Raw genomic sequence first — 12,501 nt, forward strand, 5'->3', positions numbered from 1 at the left:
TCCTTGCGGGAGACAAGAAGCACACACAATCACAATTCTACTGTCAAAAGAAAGCTAATATATCATAAAATTTGAATTTTTATTTATGTTTGTCAAAATTGGTCACCAGCTTCCGAAGAGAGCAAATTCCAAAAACGGGGCAAGTTAGGGAGCACTGTCTCACGCAGCTCAAAATCGGAATCTATATTCAGAATAACGTCCTCGGTGTTTGCTAGTTGTAACGTGGAGGGTGAAGGGTTCATGAACAGTATGGATGTCTTCCTTATTCAAGTATGGTCTCTAGATGAATGTGTTAAAAATTCATTGATCAAAACTTGACCACTTTTTGGCAACTAGTGATGGAGCGCCGTGAGTTTGAGCGTGTAAAAAAGCGGGCATCTTAGGGCGGCCCCCGTTAGAGTAGGTCATGACTTGTGTTGTGAAAAATATTTTTTGTGTGCTAAATATGTCAGTGTGTCTCATTATTTCAACATATTCCACTCTACATGTATTAAACATATTTACAATTAGCTGTGCAGAAACAAAAGTACAATCAAAATATCTGATAATATAGACTTTTTATTACTACATTCAACACATATCTATAACAACAGATCAAATGTACTACATCAGCTATAAAGTGACATCACTACAACAGATTAGTACAGGTTTGATATATACATGTAGGACATCTTGAAAGAAATCTACAGCAAGGTTGTCAAGTAAAATGTGACCAAAAGTCATTGCAAAGAATTTTATGACTGGTTGTACTTCATGTGCACTTCCCCATATTGTTGACATTAGTCTAAATTAAATCTCTACGTAACAAAGTTAACATGAAGTTCAATGTAAAGATATCATAGGATACATAAGTAAGCATGCAAGCCATGAGAAATTTTAATTCTTTTCCACATTACAAAGTGACAGCATACATTGGATCTGTTGCACTGAAGTTATAAGCCAAAGCATTTCTTCACTGACAGATATACAAGTTGAGATCCAAGGCTTGGCCATTACAAAGTAAATTCATCTTTGATAAAAGCTTCCGGTATGTACAAAGGATTCTACAAATAAGTAGTTATAATTTGAATGGAACTACCATGTTGACTATCATGTAGGTAAATTTTGCGGAAGGATGTCAGTCTGTTGTTAAGGGTCTACCTCCATCTGATCATCTTGTGAACCACCACTGTCATCCAGAATCTGATGGTCCAACTCCCACAAGTCATGCACTGCTATTTCTGTAAGGCAAGACAAACACTGATGCATACAACAACACACACAAAACCATTGACATGATCAGGGCTGTCTCCAGGACCCGTTCCTCTGTCCTGGGATGGAATTTGCTTGTTAGGACGGACAAAAAGTTAACTTTTCAGTATATATAATTGATAGAAATGTGCTTTCATACATTAAAATGACAGAATTAAGAAGGAAAATTAACCACATTGGCTTCCAAACAACGAGAGGGACTAAAAAAAATTAAAGCTGGAGATAGCCCTGGACATATTCTTCTAAGAATTCTACTCTACTCTACTCTTTAAAACATTGACCTTTTAAAATGAAACGAGCAAATTTGCACTTTATTTTGAAATAGTACACCATACCTTCATTTTCCCTGACATCTGTGAGTTTAGAGAAGACTCTCTTGAGCCCATGTACCAGTCTGGTGTACTGGTGTTCTACAGCGGCATGGTGCTCTCCATACAGGGGGTCATGCAGACTCAGGTGGTGCAGCACGAGGGTGCCACTTCTCAGGAGCTGGAGACTGTGTGAAACATCGACAACGGTACGTGACACAATGTTAGGGCTCGAAATACTTCTTTCTGCACACCTACACTGGTGCAGGAAACTTTCAAAATTACATGCACAAGGCAAATTTTACTTGCACTTCTTTTCTTTATCTTAAGTGTACCAGGCCCTATTTTTAACCCTGGTCCAGGTTAGGTGCAGATTCAGATACACCTGAACAGCTCCAATTTTGCCTGTACTAGCATGCATATGTAGGTGGTATTTTGAGCCTTGCACATTGTCTACTGTAAAGGCAACAATAGCAGCAATAACATGCCCACTTACTGTTCTCTGGCTGATGAAGTATCCCTGCCCTCTAACACTTCACTCACAGCTCGGTACAACATGATGACCAGTGATCTCACCACCTATGGAACACAACAGAATACTTAGTATTCTCTCAACTCAGAAGTACAACAAAAGATAATACAGCCTAAATCAATTTGTCTTTGCTTACCCATATGTAGCATTGTGTTTGAACTAATTGAGCACAGATGTATTGTTCTTTTCTTCAATATTCACTGCACCTTCCACTTAGATTGATAATTCAGTAAAGATTTCATCACAGCAAATATTACAATATTATCATAGATACTGGTACTTAAATCTTGCAGCATCAATATCATTTGTTCTACAATTTCCATAATCATGTTACATGACATCACATGTAATATCTTTATGTTATTTTTACACATACATGTATTTACATCTTTAAACATTACTAGTATTTACTGCATGATACAAAATGGAAAAGCAAAGAAACTCCTGTTGACCTCCATACTGCATTGACAGTCACTCTTGACCAGTAGAGTAGTGCCACCAGGGTGAGTGGACACCACTGTGGACAGTAACCTCACAACCTGTGGGAATATCATAATTGTGTCAAAACATCGATGCTATTTACCATATTACTGAACATACCCCTAGTTTCTGTCATCATAGCCGTTTGGTCTCTCCTAGATATCAAAAGCAACTATTCAAATACAAATAAAAGATATTGAAGAAATCAAATTGGTGTTAAAATAATATCTGTGCCATCAACAACTCTGCTATATGAAGGTATGATATTAGTAACACTCCAGCGTTCCCGCCAGGCATACGTCTTTACGTCTTTGGACGCATTTTTTTCTGGAAAGACGCATTCGGCTCGGCTGAATGCGTCCATAAAAAAATCTGAAAGAAAGGCTGACCTGTACCACCAGTGTACAAAATGTATCTGGAATCTTTCAAAAAATCTGTGTTTATAAGAAGGAATCCTACCTTTACAATTTATACTTCAAATTGTTCACTTTCCGGTCATCCCAGTAGTCTGGGCATGGGGCGGAGCGCGGCACGTTTTACAACTAGCGGACCCATGTGCGACACACCCTGCCACGCACCAGTCTGAGCTGTCCGTTGCGCAATGTAATTTTTTGTAGACCGTGACATACATCTGACAGTCAGCATTCTCTAACACTCATCTGGAAGAAATCTTATATAGATTTTATATTCTGATTTTAACATGATACTTACTTATCCTCATTTTCACGTATTTGTTAAAGATGTGTGGGTAATACTAGTATTGAGCAAAAAAACTGTTCTGTGCGAGTGTTGCACATCTCAACAAAAGTTCTCACGCTGTGGGCAATTGATTGGCAGTCGGTATCTTTGGCAACAGGCCACCGGCGCCAAGCAGTCTAGATTGGCCACCAGGGCCAAATCCAATCATCTTAATAACCAATCAGCGTTTGATAAATGTAATGTTGTACTCTGTCATTGGTCACCGGGAAAAAAAAAAGTTACGGAGTATTAGGCGCACGTGACGTTGTTTTGTGATATTGGTAGCCGACCGTGTCGCCTGGCAAGTTTCTTCCCTAGCTGCTAACAATTTACTATTAAAGTTTCCCCATTTATCCAAGTTAAAAAAGCGGTGCGCGGTATTAAAATAAGTGAAGAATCCAAAACTGTACACTTTATTTGTTATTTGCAAAATTTCTTATGTTTCAAAAAGACAAAATTTGTGGCAGAAAAGGGGCCGCAATATTGTTGTCAAGCGTCGATCGAGTCGGCTGTGCACTGGCACTGGCCCCTGTGGCACATGGCGCGGCACGCCCCCCTCCCCAGACGGATCGTCGATCGCAACGCCCAGCACGTTGGGACGTCTTTCTGGCTACTGCTTCAAGGCTACACCGGCACTGATCACTACCAAAGAGGCAGCATATCGTCCTCCTTCGAGTAATGTATAACGTTCTTGGTCTATTTAAAAAGAAATCCAGCCAAAGATTTCACGCCGAAAACGGGGTTACCTGAGGTCGCACGCTCGTGGAAAATGACGGCACGGCCTTGTAAAACCCCACCGATACGAAAATTGGCTGACGAACTGGCTAGAGCACAGTGTTGCGAAGCATCAAAAATTTTCATGTCTGGACAAATTATACCCTGGCCAGATCACGGAAGGCTGATTCCCTGTGCTTATAGTTTTTTTTTTCATATAATGTATTTTTGGGGTTCGAGAGGGCGGTCGTCGATTACTGAATAACGGGAGTAAAAGAGGCAACCGACATCCAATCTCAAGCGCATGATTTTCCTCTTAAATTGCAGGAAATTGTGTTTTAGAGGGTTTGAAAATCCAAATTTTCCCGGGGGAGCATGCCCCCGGACCCCCCTAGAAAGCGATCGCCTGCGGCGCTCGTCTCGCGCCTCCGGCGCTCATTACCCCCCTCCCCAATATTTGGACGCATACTTTCAAGAACCTGGCGGGAACGCTGTAACACTCTATGCTGTAAATCATACATTAGGTGAACAACACATGTAGTACAGACACATGCACACAAACACACCCACCTGTTGCTGCATTGCAACCCATTGCTGTACAGTAGCGCCCCCTTGCCGCTCGCCATGGTAATACATGTTCAAAAGTGGGCAAGACTCTGAAGTACACAAGAGACAAATTCAGATTCTACTACTATATTTTCTTTCAATAACAAAGTAAGACAATAAAACTAAGCCTTAGGAGCATATTATGTTCATACACAAGGTTCACATGTATTTTCAATATCTTGTGTAAGAGCAGCATGTATAGCTGTATCAAGATGGGTACTCACCAGTTTGTGTGCAGAAAGAAGACACCAGTGCTGTACATGGAGTCAGGGAAACCAGTAACTGCGCACACAGGGTCACAATCATCACATCACAGTCTTCTGTCAGGCAGGATGGCAACAGGCTGTCTGAAAACAGTGGCTTGAAGCTGGAAAAAACAACAGATATACATTTTAAATTCCAGGTTTCTTGGGTAGCAATAACTGAGTCAGTCATTTATAATGAAACAATGCAATATTTCAAATTGTTTCAGCTGTATTTCAAATTTGATAAGCAAAACTGAACTGCATTTCTTGCATATGAATATACACCATGTACATGAATATCATTTGAATATGTCTTCATGACTAATTAATATCAACACTGCCAACATGTCAATTTGGCCTAAAAGTTCACCACTTCCCATACACCTACCTGATGAATATTAGAAAACATGTTGTGCAACTAGTAGTGCAAAAAACCTTTCTCTTTGAAATCTCATTGCTCCACATGGATTAAAGAAGGGGAAATCTACAAAACACTTACTTATCCAAGTCCTTCTTGTCACAACTTGAAGCCAGTGCTGTCAGGACCTCCAGTGTTGCCATAGTAACCACTGGTGCACTGTGCACCTTATGATTGACCTGCAGGTCAAATAACTTCAGCAGGTCTCCAAACAGTTGACAGGTAGAGAGCCAGGGGTGGGTCTGGAAGCTGGGGCTCCTTGTGGTCTGTTCAGGACTGGACGATGCCATTACGATTGTGGATGTGTTACCTGTAGATGTGTCCATCTGGTGAGGAACCAAGCAAAACAATTCAACTTTTCAAACTGCTGACAAATTATTCTGTAAAAACACATGAATTGCTGTATAAAAAGATGACACTGAAAGGACAACAATGGGAAACAATGGAAGGAAAATTGTTGTAAGATATATTGCATATTGTGAAATTCCTCTGATATTTTACCTTCTTTTCAAGAGACGGAATACTTGTCCCCTCCTCCACAATCATGACATCTTCATCTTGCTGCCCGCTTTGGATCTTTTCATGCATCGTCACAGCCACTTCCTGAGACTGAGAGCTGACCCAGCCCTGCATCAGCACATTCCCTGCCTCTGGACAGTACCGTAACAACCTCTCCAACAGTCTTAAGGCATTTGCCGCTCCCTCTTTGGCCTGACGGAAGTTTACAACAGACTCCGACACATTAGAGCTGCAGTTACTGGAGTCTATGGATCCTCCCTCAAAACTTCCACCTTTAGAAGAGCTGTCCATGCTTGTGACTAGCGACTGGTTAATCTTTGTCTGTATAACATCTCTGTACTGACTCAGGTGATCTTCTATCATAGGGAAGAGGGACACAACAGATTCTGTTGTCTGGGGAGGGCACTTCAGCAGGTCTGACAGTGACTTTGCATCTCGATGAACAACATGCTGTTTGTTGTCTTCTTTTCTTCTTGCAGGAGACAGGAGATGAGATATCCCATGTAAAGCCAGTTTATGGTGCTCAGGGTTGAGTGTTGTGGTTGAACTTGCAGAGCTACTGACAGATGATGTTGGAACTGGACCAGTGCTATGAAAACAGAAGACATTTTTACCGGTAAATCACAAAAGTCTGTACAAACAACACAATTTTGGTAGATTTATCTGTGAGTAAGAATGCAGCCTGGTTCAAGTTTAGGTGCTGTCATTCAGTCAATGACCTCTAAAAGGCTCTAATTTAAATATTATACAAAAGTCACACCACAATGTGTACCTAGATCCCTGGGCGTTTCCTAGATGACCATGATCCTTTGAGCCTGAGGCAGGCTGGTCAACTTGGCACTGAAGCTGGAACAAGGTGAGCAGGCCTTGCTGAGCATCGTGAGATTCCTTTTTGCCATATGATGCTGGCAAATTTCCTGGGAGTAGAAGTTTCTGCATCAAGAGTGGACCTGAGAAGCCATCTGTACAAAGTAAGAAGACTATGTATAAGAACCAAAGCTTTGGAGGAATCAAACAGATACACAATTACTGACACACTGCACAGAATGGAGTCCAGGGACCTATATATCTTATTGTATCTCAGTGTATATCTAAATCAAAACATACAATAACACAAAGACTATAGAGTATAATGGGCGTGAGCCAAATGAAAAGTAAATTTTTTCAAATGACCACATGTTCAGTTATGCTTCTCAAGTGACTCAACCATTATACATGCAAAGGTATTGCAGTGATCTGATTCACTAGATATACAAGTGTTTCTATTCTGAGTGACAATACCTGTGACAATCCCCAGCCCAAGTGACAGTGGTCTCTCTGTCTGGGGCACCTGTGCAGCCTCACTGCTAGTCTTCTCAGGAGAGTTCTGGAGTCTTGATTTTACCCCAGGCGATTCAGACTTTCTGGCTGGGGATACTGACAAAAGAAAAAGAAGTCCTTGATGAATTGAAGAATAGATAGACTTCATAATAACACTAACAGTTAAAACTTTTGACAATACAATGTACTTAACACAAGAATGAGTCTGAATTACACAAATGCTACGATGGTTACACATACACAGGTGTACTATATATACTACGAAGAAAAGTACTAGTACAACAGTGTACTACATACCATTCTTCTCTGGAGTGTTGGTAGCACCTGACCCTTCCCCTTTGACCTGACCTGGTGACTTTTTTGTCTTGCCTTCCTCCATGAAGGACTCCTTTGTTGGGAAGTTTCCCCTGCCCGGCGTTCGGGGGGACTTTGGTTCACTCTTGAACTTGGCTGGAATCCCTCCCACCTTTGGGCTGTTAACTGGTGTTGTGGAGGAGTTTCCTCCCTCTGCTAGTCTTTTACATTTCTGCTCCATGACTTTCACAACGTTCTGAGCCTCCGTCACTTCAGCTTCCTTGAACTGCAGCTGTGTCTTAAGTCTTTCCAACTCCTTTTCCAGTTCCTTCTCCTTGGAGGTCTGTGCTTGGACCTTCTTTTCCTCTTCCTCCAGGCGGGCTTTCTTAAATTGGTCGATTTCCTCTTGGTGTTTCTTTAAGGAGCCTCGGAGAATCTTAATTTCTCCCTCTTTACCAAACTGCTCCTCCTGCAAGGATGCCAACTGTGATGGAAAAAAAATCATTAAAGATATGTTTGCAATCAACAATTTAAATGTTTGAATTTAAATGTTCTTAAGGCAAAGTATCAAAGGAAACAATCTCATACATACCTGTTTTTTATAGTTATCACACTCTGCTTTCAGCCTATTCAGTTCTTGTTGGTTGATATCTGGCCCTGTCTGCCTTGTGGATGAAGGTCCTGCCTTGCTCAAGTTGCTGCCTGTTGTTACTGAAGCTGCAGAAGATACTTGCACCTCTCCCTTCTGTCTGAAAGTCATCCCCCCACCTCTTTTGTTCTCCAACTCCCTGGAGTTCTGAGCCATCACCTTGGTAGATGATCCACCATCACCTCCCTTTGGTAGGACATTGCTGTTTGAAACGTGTGTTGTTCTACCACTTGCTGATTTGAAAGTAAAGGAACCAGCACTGCTCACTCCACTAGTGCTCCCCTGGGTTTGTCTTTTAGTTTGCAGTTGTCTGCTACCAAGTGAACTGTTGTTTGTGACCTGAGAGAAACTTGTTAAGGAATCGAAGTTGGGCACATTGCTCTGGACGAGGTTTCTTGTTGCGCTGGTGGATGCCTGGCCCATGTTGCAGCCATTTTGTTTCTGCTGCCTAGGCTCTGCGGGTGCTGTTTCTGAGGGGTCTGCTTGGCTGTACGCCTGAGATGCCATGAAGTCAATCTGATCCAAGTCATCGGCTGTCAGAAACTCGTCATCGTCTGCGAAGGTGTCGTTAAAACCCGATCCTGTAGCGGCGTTATCCAGTCTGGCCTTTTTACGAGGAGTCTCTACGCTGTCTTGGTCTGAGGGTGCGGCCATGTTGGAGTGTCTCGCAGGAAGCCTGTTCTGTTGTGTGTTGTACGTGAACATACCGGGTCGGTGGTGGTTACCTGTTTTAGGTCCGGTGAACAGGGGATTGGAGGCCATCATCACAGATGGAATCTGTAAGATGGAAAAATAAACATTAAAATCAGTTAGCACTTTTCTAACTTAAAACATTATACATTATACTGTTGGTTCTGACAGACCGAGATGAGTCATTTCTAAACCAGTTGAGGATTGATACATGATGTTGCAACATTATACCGTAGTTTATAACCTCCTTGCATCATCCAGGAAGGTTTTTACCTTCTTGCACCATCTGACAATGCTATGCTACAAAACCACGGTACTTGTTTGTATACAACTTACAAGCACATTTTGATCATCACGACCAAAGTTGATCTCTTTATGTATCTATTCTATTTCTTATTAACAGTACCAGTGATAGACCTATCACCGGTTGGACAATCTACATATTACATACTACGTACGGAGAAAAGTCGAACGAATTCTAGATCACGCAAATCACAATACAATAGTTTTGTTTTCTTGTTCATCACGATATAATTTCATGAGTATGACGTCGACTGGTCGACAGGGTTTGACTAACTAGCTAGATCACCGTTTAGCGAACAAAAATAATCAGCACAATGAGACAAACAGTTCCCTGTTGATTTCTGTGTTTTCCTCTTACCTGCTAGGCCCTTGACATCAACTCTACAACCCTGCAAAGCAGATAATCGCGAGAGTTGTGTAGTCATTCAGAAAATTCTGCCGCCATTTTTCATCTGAAATGTGAACTCTCGGACTGACGGGAAATCTCGCGACATCAGCACCAGGTAAGTCTATTATGGAAAACAGGTTATTTTGTGCACAAGTGAATGGACCATTTTCGGTATATCTTAAACGTATTAGCAACAATATATTACTCATAGTTATATATTTAGTAAAATATGTCATTTAACGCTGCTCTTGATTTATAGTATTTCACTGCCGACATGATAACAACCCCCTTTTTCACTGAATCGTTTCTTCCAAACATTGAACTCTGACCTGAATCAGGTTACGAAAGTTTCGAAGCGCGCCAAGATGAGCCGAGTCGCTGTGGTAAAGTCCGTCCCAAACAGTTGACACCCATATATGAGAGTTTGTTTCCGATTGATCAGTAGAAGAGATTAATAGGGAACGACTTTCTCTTTTTGAGAGCTCATTGTTTTTACTGTTTTTCATGAATTTATGCCTTGTCCCACCAGTATACTCTCACTTCCGGGTATCTCAACCTTCACTCAACTTTCGCGCCTGGACCATCATATACTAGTAGTCTCTCAAAATCAGTACCGATGGCCACCCAGTACAAACATTTCATCGACAGTTAGCAGAATGAAGCTAGTTATGATGGGGAACGGGACATTTGGCCGCTGGAGGACAGTGGAATGTGTTACGAAACTGTGTTAGAACATTCTGTAACAAATAGCTTTGTGGTCGGTGTAACTTAAATCCTTGTCATTTGTCAACAAATCTTGCCGAGTCATGTGTGAATGTGCTCACCACTATCTAAAGTTGCATGTACATGTACTATGTTTCCGAAGGAAAAAATATTGTTTTCTTTTTTCTGGCCTGTTCTTGTTATTTCTTCTGTCAGCAACCATTAGTCTCGTGTCCCACTTTTCTTATCTTTTCTTTTTTTTCTTTTTGGACATAACTGTTATATCTTGTATATGCAACATTTTCATCTTGCAAACAGGGCATCGTACATTTGACGCTCGGCCTTTTTTATTCCTTTTCGTACAAATTTTCTTTCTTCCCCTTCAGAAATATCCGGCATTTTCATGGAAAATGTGGCCTTTCTTTAACATTGATATTTTTTATCTGCTATGTGCATTAACAAACAACATTATTCGTACAGTAGGCTTAAACATTGCATAATTTTTTGTTGTTGTATAAACACAGGTTACAGGTGCGAACAAGGGTATCGGCTTAGCCATAGTCAAGGGACTGTGCAAGCAATTTAATGGGACAGTGTACCTCACTGGTAAGTATTGCAGAATGCTGAACTGTTGACTTTTGCAATCTACATTAATATGTATCATGTATTCTTTATCCTCCAAGTATTTCAATACTATGTGTCATGCAACAAGATTTTCATGATTTATGGGAGTCAACTGAATGGAACAGAAATCTAAGTGTAACTTTATCCTGTTGTACAGCTAGAGATGTGAGTAGAGGACAGGAAGCAGTGAAGGAGTTGAATGAGCAGGGCTGTCAGCCCAGGTTCCACCAACTAGACGTCTCGTCGCTGGATAGCATCCAAAGGTTCAAACAACATCTGGAACAAGAGCACCAAGGGCTGGATGTGCTGGTGAACAATGCTGGGGTGATGTATGGGGTGAGGACGTGGTTCATTGTTTGAAGAGAGTCAATTAGAGTCCACGCTGTTCAGATATGGCATGGTTCAATGGAAGCAAACATCCAGGGACATCCAACAACGATTCTACTTATTTGCTGTCATGTCATTATTTGGGACACCTGTACAACATCTAAAACAAAATGTGGTAAGCTTTACTGTTTGACTTAGGAAAATGATAGCTATGGATAACTGGGACCGTGTAGCGCAGTGGTATTGTATCCGCCTCATGACCGAGAGGTTGCGGAATCGAATCCACCTGCCGTGCAACCGATCTTGTGCCCTTGGGAAAGGCACTTTACACGACTTTCCTCACTTTACTCAAGTGAAAAATGAGTCGTCCCTCGGATAGGACGTTAAATGGAGGTCCCGTGTATGGGGAGATTCACACCCTATGCACGTTAAAGAACCCCCACACGTGCGATGGTGCGGTGTGCGTTGGTGCAAATCCTTCTGTCTGGAGTTGGTGATTCACTTCAAATCACCCGGTTGGAGGCCTGGAGAACCTCCATACCGTATCAGCCACACGGTGATTTACATCATTCACCTGGACGGGAGACCTGGCGCATCCCCGTCTTGTAATTAGCCCCGAAAGGGTATACCACTCCGTAAGGGGCAGTATAACCCCGTCGTGTGTAAACATGTGCAAACATGTGTGATCACGTCGACCGATGATGATGATGAGCTATGGATGCTACTGTGGATACACTATACTACATGTCCTTTTTATGTACCTTTTACGATTGCCAAGCAATTAAGTTCAATCATTTATTACAGCGCAGCAATCCCACACCTTTGGTGGAACAAGTTGAGGTTACCATGGGAATCAACTTCTTTGGCCTCCTTAACCTCACCAAGGCCCTGACGCCACTGCTGAGACCTCATGCCAGGTACAATGTTACTACACTCTGTGATTAGTGTCCATAGGTACGGTAGAAAGTATACCAACTTCTCTTCCTTGCAACCCAAGACATATACATGTATCTAAAAACAAACAAGAGCTATCTACCACTGAAAAATTACAACCATAGCATTCCAGATTTTGAGATATCAAAGCAGGAAAAGCTGCTGTAGTACTACTACAAGCGCTAGTGGGCCCAAAATCTAATCGGTTTCAGTACTCATCAAGATGTACCCATATACCAAATATCAATACAATCCATGCAGGCATTCTTGAGTTATGCTGGTCTTCTACACACATACTGTACATACACACATTCATACAGATGCTACCGAAGACATAGTCTTCTTGGTGAATGTAAATTAAACAAGGTGTGTAGATGAGAATTGTGTCATGTAACTATTTGAAACGTTAAGGATTAAATGTTAAGCATCCTTTGCCAGATGTTGTGATTGATAAAAGGAA

General features: G+C 41.6%; 2 protein-coding genes across 3 annotated transcripts in view; one reads left to right on the forward strand and one right to left on the reverse strand.

The window, feature by feature from the left end:
• Positions 1 to 550: 550 nt before the first annotated feature.
• Positions 551 to 9,550, reverse strand: LOC118415960 (ATR-interacting protein-like). The gene is made up of 13 exons (XM_035820925.1): positions 9,426 to 9,550; positions 8,018 to 8,851; positions 7,429 to 7,909; positions 7,093 to 7,227; positions 6,584 to 6,773; positions 5,794 to 6,400; positions 5,374 to 5,618; positions 4,854 to 4,996; positions 4,594 to 4,679; positions 2,544 to 2,630; positions 2,056 to 2,138; positions 1,587 to 1,747; positions 551 to 1,220 (listed from the first exon to the last, which is right to left on the reverse strand). Exons 2-13 carry the CDS (start codon positions 8,837 to 8,839, stop codon positions 1,129 to 1,131), a joined length of 3,132 nt encoding a protein of 1,043 aa, XP_035676818.1. The 5' UTR covers positions 8,840 to 8,851; positions 9,426 to 9,550; the 3' UTR covers positions 551 to 1,128.
• A 230-nt stretch (positions 9,551 to 9,780) lies between these two features.
• The window catches only part of LOC118415952 (carbonyl reductase [NADPH] 1-like), a 4,831-nt gene continuing 2,110 nt past the window's right edge, over positions 9,781 to 12,501 (forward strand). Inside the window, exons 1-4 of one of the 2 annotated variants that reach the window (XM_035820915.1) lie at positions 9,781 to 9,838; positions 10,682 to 10,763; positions 10,939 to 11,117; positions 11,913 to 12,025. In XM_035820915.1, coding sequence (XP_035676808.1) covers positions 9,821 to 9,838; positions 10,682 to 10,763; positions 10,939 to 11,117; positions 11,913 to 12,025 — 392 coding nt within the window. In that variant the 5' untranslated portion in view covers positions 9,781 to 9,820. Of the gene's footprint in view, positions 9,839 to 9,910; positions 10,213 to 10,681; positions 10,764 to 10,938; positions 11,118 to 11,912; positions 12,026 to 12,501 lie in introns of those variants that run through there. The other variant, XM_035820914.1, reaches the window with a different exon arrangement.

This window comes from Branchiostoma floridae, chromosome 5, assembly GCF_000003815.2.
Source record: "Branchiostoma floridae strain S238N-H82 chromosome 5, Bfl_VNyyK, whole genome shotgun sequence".
NCBI classification, from domain to species: domain Eukaryota; kingdom Metazoa; phylum Chordata; class Leptocardii; order Amphioxiformes; family Branchiostomatidae; genus Branchiostoma; species Branchiostoma floridae.